The 6,477-nt window shown below is 37.4% G+C and overlaps 1 protein-coding gene across 1 annotated transcript in view; it reads right to left on the reverse strand.

Annotated features, from left to right (window-relative positions):
• Nucleotides 1-6,477, reverse strand: part of ZNF451 (zinc finger protein 451) — a 34,147-nt gene that overhangs the window by 9,478 nt on the left and 18,192 nt on the right. Inside the window, exons 11-12 of the mRNA XM_085324896.1 lie at nucleotides 3,651-3,781; nucleotides 2,342-2,528 (exon numbers count right to left, since the gene is read on the reverse strand). Coding sequence (XP_085181022.1) covers nucleotides 2,342-2,528; nucleotides 3,651-3,781 — 318 coding nt within the window. The remainder of the gene's footprint in view (nucleotides 1-2,341; nucleotides 2,529-3,650; nucleotides 3,782-6,477) is intronic.

The raw sequence follows: 6,477 nt of genomic DNA on the forward strand, positions 1-6,477 counted from the left end.
AAAAAAAAAAACTTTTGTACTTAAGAACTCAGGTTCGGCACCAGAAGAAAGCAAGTAAGAATAAATGTCTTGCCTACTGTTTTAACACCTCAAAGCAAATTGAGTGTGTATTCTGGGGTGACTACACCTTTCCCAAACAACAACAATAAAAAAACAAAACAAAACAAAACAAAACCTTTATGAACCCTTTGTAATAGCATCATCCCACTACACAGAGAACACAAGCCTGGTACCAAAACTGAAATTTTTAAAGTCTTATTTTATTGCAGGAAGAGAAGACAATGGTAATTCTTACTACCAGGGTTCCATCCTACTGACACAGACAGGAGAGGAAGCTAAGAAAGGTTCAACACCACTCTACTCTTTATGCACTTGCCTGCAAACTCTGAGTGCCARAGGACACATGCATGATTCTGGCATTTTTCTGCTCAGAGTAAATATTTTCTTGATCAAACACACATGCATAATTTAGGTGGAAGCACAATGATCAAAGAGCCATCAAGTTAGAAGATAAAGCTTGGGGTGCTTCCTAGTTCTGCCCACCACTGTAATAGCAAATTAAGTATTAACATAGTAAAAGATACTGAAAGAGTGAGTTACATTAGGAAACTGTTGAATGCAAGACCAATATAAATATACTAATATAACTTATACACAAAAAACRGTAAGATCAAACTCATCTTCTGTTAGCCAGGATACCCAGGTGAATAAAGCTATATTAGCAAAACTACTTAACAGGGAGCTACAGTACTCTAAAGTAGAACAGTCACTTAAAGTGTTCTTGCCCTCTCTTTTTAAGTCACATCCCATAACAACAAACTAAACAAGAACGGAAGTATTTTTGTTAACGTAAATTGACTAAGCTGTACTGCTTGAAAGTTACAGTTCTATGCCAGTCCTACCAATTTTTCATAAAACTATGCAAAGGTCCCAAAACAAAAGCAACCTTCCACTTCAATATAGTTTTAGCTATAATTACGTTAAAAGAGTGCTATCAAATTAGGAATTTTAGTATACCTTATTAGGAGAAAATTTGCAATGTGAAAGTAAGGATAAAAAAGTAGCTTTATGAATAACTGTGGAGAAACGTCATCCCCCCTGCAGCAAAATGAGCTATGCTAGTAAAAAACACTGTTCTGTGCATTAACTTTATCTGCATTAAGAAATTTTACTGGTGTGGCTACTTCTGGCCAGGAGAYACATCTCCTTAATCCAGTGGACAAATCAAGACCAGGAAACAACTGAGGCAGCATAAAACACTAAGGACCCTGTCTGTATCAAAAATATGAAATCAATTCCTGCTCACCACAGATCACTTTTTCAGGAAGCCATTTCTTCATCCTGTCTTTCTTTTAATCAACTGATGGCAATTCACCCATCAATGCTAGCACTCCACTATAATTGTTCTAGTAGAACAGCAGCAGCACGCTGTCATTCTCAAACCTGCATCAAGACTASTAGAGTCTTTTTCCTGAACACAGTTTAGGGCTAATTCAGAAATGACTTTCTGTAACATATGTACTTAATTTACAAACCTCCCAAAGCCATGACAGAAGCAAGGAGTAGCAACAGTATGTCTGTGGAGAAATATCAGTTTTTCCCCCAAAAAATGCATTTAAAGGTATTTTAAAATATTGAGAAAGTATTTAGGCTCCTTTCTTGAAAATGAGCTGGTTTAAATCTCTAATTATTCTGTATCAAATCTCTTTGATTACTATGTATTAGAAAAGTGTGGTAATTTTAGAATATGGCATTCTAGAGAGTCTGAAGGCTTTCATTTATATTTTTCCTCCAAACAGACATGTGAGCCATTGGCCAGGAAAACCAAATATCAAATGACTGGAAGTGGCCAAGAGGACAATTAGAGTTAAAATAGACAAGACACTTTATTTTTTGAAACAGTGCTGGCTCTAGCAGAGTCTCTCTCAGGAACTACATTCTCATGTTTGTTTCAGACCCTGAACAAATCAAGCGAAGTAGATTTCAGGATGAATCAACAAACATGCACACTAGAGTGCTCTGAAGAGCCTTTCTTTGACCAGGAAGGAATTTACAGACTGAAAAACACAATCTGTCTTCTCTATAACAAAGGATACAGTGAGGACAGAGTTTGCTATGTTGAACAGCAATGCTTAATTAAGTCTCGTTTCAAAATGTGCCACAAGCAAACTGATTTTCTGATTCATATATATAAAATTGAAAAATGAGTATTTTAAAGAARCAACAAGGATAAGCATTAGACTGTTTTGTCAGCATGAGTGTTCAGTTTTTATTGGAAAGACTATTGGTTTATTAGAAAGACTGTGCTTAACGTTTAGTTACTGTTTTGTGTAGTTACTACCTTTTRTGGTATCTGAAATGCTGTTTAGCAAGGCACACATCATGTCTCCTTCAATATGATGAGGATTTAGGATGCGAGCTGACCGCTGAGTCATTTTAAATTGAGCTTCCAGTTCTAGAAAGCTTTTGTCTCCAGAAAGCACAGTGAAAGGAATTTGCTTAGGCAGGTGCTCATCCAGACGACCAGCCTGTACGGAGGAAAAGGAGAGATGTTCAGTTAAGACGATGTTTTTGTCTCATGAGGTTTAGCTAAGTTTTCTTCTTTTTCTTTCTTTCAAGGTGGCTCTTCAAAGGAAAGCCTTCATCTACAGTAATTTACTTCCACTTTTCTGATTAGATGCATATTATACCACTGTGAAAGGTACTATTTGGGCAGTTTGACACTGCATTTTCTCAATGCATACGACAATGGATACAAGGAATGGCTATAAGAATGGTACTGATGGAGTATGAACAAATTTCTGAAAAGCAGCATTTCAGAAATGCCTCTGCAAAAAAGTCATTTGTGCAGAGCATTTAAGAGACATAAAGAATGTGTATGGTAACATATAAATACCACTGCAAAACATGTATGTCATAAAATTAGATCCTGAAGTAGTTTTACAAAACTGATCGAACGCTAAGCTAAAGTCCCCAWGACACTCCAGATTTCTATCATTTCATCTCTGCTTCTCAGTGCAGCCCAGTCCCTGGGTCTACTGATCAGGGGCATTGCTCTGTATCAGTCCAACAGGGTCTCTGAACAGGCACTTTTTACGACATCTTAAAGACTGCTCTAGACTTGGGCCACTTGGGGGGAGAGGTAAAAGTTACATTTCTCTCTTAAACAGAACCTATAAGAATTATGTTTTTTTTTCATTCCTTGTTGCCTAACTCTCCTGCAAAGACAGACAGATGTCTGACTCAGTCTAATGTTTGTATTAAAGAAAAAAAAAGAAAAGTAAAGCACAGGGAAAATTAAAGATGATACCTACAGTTAATATATTTAGCATTTTAATCTATGTTGCATATTCTTCAAGCAATCCATAATTCAATCATGTGGACACAGAGAAATACATGAWCACAGAATCTTTGAGGTTGGAAAGGACTTCAGGATATTCAGTTTTATCCAAAAGGCATGAAGGGAGGGCTTCAAAGCCACTCTTAGTGGGAGAAACGCTTCTTCAGTGACAGTTTTGTCATTCTTTTCAGTGGAAGTCACATGTAGAGAACCTAGAATCTCACTTGTAATTAGTGCTCAACATCAATGGCTGATATCACCTTTTCTAGGAACTGAAACACAACAATAAAGAAAGTGTGCACTAACTTACATGAACACAGAGTGCAAAGTCTGCTGCTTCTCTTCTGATACCACAACGTGGATGAAGGAAGAAACATCCAATCTTCTTAAGATAATTATAAATTTTGCACTGCACTGGAGGTTTCCAGTTGCTATATCCTCCTGCACAGTTAAAGAAAAGAAATACATAGCAATGTCACCATGCATTAAGAATCTAGGAAGTCAAAAGCAGAGGTAAGTCTGGCTATAAAGACAAATTTATTTTGACCACTGCGAAAAATAAAAGAAACAYACACACAAAACCCCAAAGCCCTTGTTCTCAGACTAAAAAACAAAATAGGAAAAACTAGCTACATGAGTTAAGTCTAGCCTGTTCATATAGAAAGCCTTTTGTTCAATTTTGTAAGAATTTTTCTTCTAATCCTGAAAAAGTTTTTTTCTAGGAATCCCATGTGTTTTTACACAAGTACGTATCCTTTCCACTTTAAGCATAACCCATCTGAGCACAAAGAAAAAAAAATAATGGTTAATGTGCAGAAGAAGATGAGCCCTGAGAAAGCAGCACACAGGAAATTCCATGCTGATATGCCAGAGAATTTCCAACAGAAATGTCTGACATGTCACAAGTCAGAACTCTTTTAAAGAGAAAAATCTAAGAATTTGAGCAGCAGCTGAAGACAAAAGCTAGAGTCCCAATGAAGACCTGGATGCAATGAAGGATAAGCAAGATGAGGCTACAACCAAAAAAAAGTGCACAGACTTTCTTGACAACAGTATCCTAAAACACATGAAGAGTATAACCCATAAAAACATGTAGTCACTGGCAGAGAAACAGYTGAATAATAGAGAAGAGCTGAGTAATAGGCTTGGTACTGGATAAAAAGAAAAACAGGCTGAAACAGGTAGTAAGGGAAGGGAAAAGGGCGGCAAGTCTCGAGAAGGGGAAAAAACAGAGGAAGCTGCAGAATTACCAAAACAGTAAGGAAGAAAAGGAAAAGGAACAGTCTGTAGAATTGAAGGGAGCATTGTAGGAAGGGAGCAAAAAGAACTTCATTCAGCGAAAAGAACTGTGAGAGTGACGGAGCACTGGCACAGGTTGCCCAGAGAGGCTGTGGAGTCTTCTTCTCTGGAGATATTCAAGGTCTGCCTGGATGCAACCCTGTCTAACATGCTGTAGGTGCCCCTGCTGAGCAGGGAGGTTGGACTAGATGATCTCCAGAGGTCCCTTCCAACCTTACTGAGTCTATGATTCTATGACATTCCCAATTGTTAAGTAGTAGTGGGTCTGTGGCAGGGCCAGGGGCTGGGGAAGAATGGTGCTCTGTCTGCCAGAAAAAATAAAAGCAGAAATAGAAAGTGGAGGATGCCAGTGGTTATACTTCATGTGAGGACATGCAAAAATAAGATTTTTATATAAACAGGCCATGGAAGACTGCATGCATTTTTTCCCCCCTTGAGCCTGACAAAGAAGCAGAAGCATGAGCAATCTTCAACAGAATTCTTCTGTTTTTTCTTTCTGTTCTAATGACTAGAAGAAATCTAAAATGATCCAAAAGTTCAAGGATTTAGTAACACACTGTACAGAGAAGATTTAGGGGCATCTGCTCATGAGAACAATAGCCTTTCCAAGTTGTTCTAATCTATTTTGACAGCCTCAGTTACTAATATTTGAGAAAGATTTGCAATTGCCAAGCCTGGATTTTGGWTCCATAAATGCTTGAAAACAATGACAAGGCTATATTTACTCTGGTGGAGCTAGACCATAAATGGGTGAAGAACAACTGAATGACTGAAAACAGAAACAATATGGAGCCTGGGCAACACAATGGAGGAACTCTAAGCAAAACTAGAGCTGTATTAACAATAGGAAAAACAGAAATAACAACAGGAATCATTGAAAAAAGCAGCTGTTTTGGAAATATAGAAAAATGAAAAAGATGGGGATATCATGCTCTCCCTCTCTCTCTTTTTTTTTTAAACAGCCTAAGCAAACAAGGATAGGATGCATCACAAAAGCCATCATTATGAGAATGCACCAACAATCATAAATTCAGATGCGTATGGGAGCCTTGGCGTTTCCAGACTCTATAAAAAGATGTTTGACAGTAATAAACTGCTAAAATGTTATCTGATACAAATACGACCCATTCTAGCCACCACTACATCTTGGCATGGTTTTTCAGTTCAAGTGCTCCAGGGTCCATTCCCACTGGGCAGTTTGCATGCAGCAACCATGTTTGGAAGGTAAGAAAGAAAGTTCAGTAGCATTGATGTGGACTGTTCTGTGCCAGAAGGCCGAGTGTTCAGAATTCTTCTGGGCACACTGTCTTAACTAGTATGGATAATACCTCTGGGTAAGATTAACACTATTAGAGGTTCCTGACATATGTTTCTGAGATTGCATTTCAGATTATTGCTCTTTCTTGGACTTCTGACTATGCAGTTTAGATATTCCTGGGTTCAATCAGTATTTCCTTATCCTATCAAAACGGCATATTAAGCCTGTAGAAAGAACAGAAGAGCTTGTCAGAGGAAACAACCTTGGGTCAAGTAATGATAAACTGGTTTTGGCTAAATTAAACAGAAGGGTAAAAAGTATGATTGAAAGCAAATGTGTGAATTCAAGTGGGTGAAGTTTGACATAACTATGAAAAATAATTCTTTGGTAAAGAATTTTTTTTATAAAACTTAGAGAAGCTTTGGACTTTAGATGTAAAAAAGGCATGACATTTCTTCAAGTCTGATTCCTAATAATTTTTGCATTTTTATCCCAAGAAAAAGGAAGAATGATTGTTCCAGGATTAGCTGGCTTGAAAAATAATGGTAGAGAAAAACAAACAAACAAAAAAACCAACCTT

This window comes from Rhea americana, unplaced genomic scaffold, assembly GCF_003343005.1.
Source record: "Rhea americana isolate MKP2758 unplaced genomic scaffold, rheAme1 scaffold_94, whole genome shotgun sequence".
Lineage (NCBI taxonomy): Eukaryota > Metazoa > Chordata > Aves > Rheiformes > Rheidae > Rhea > Rhea americana.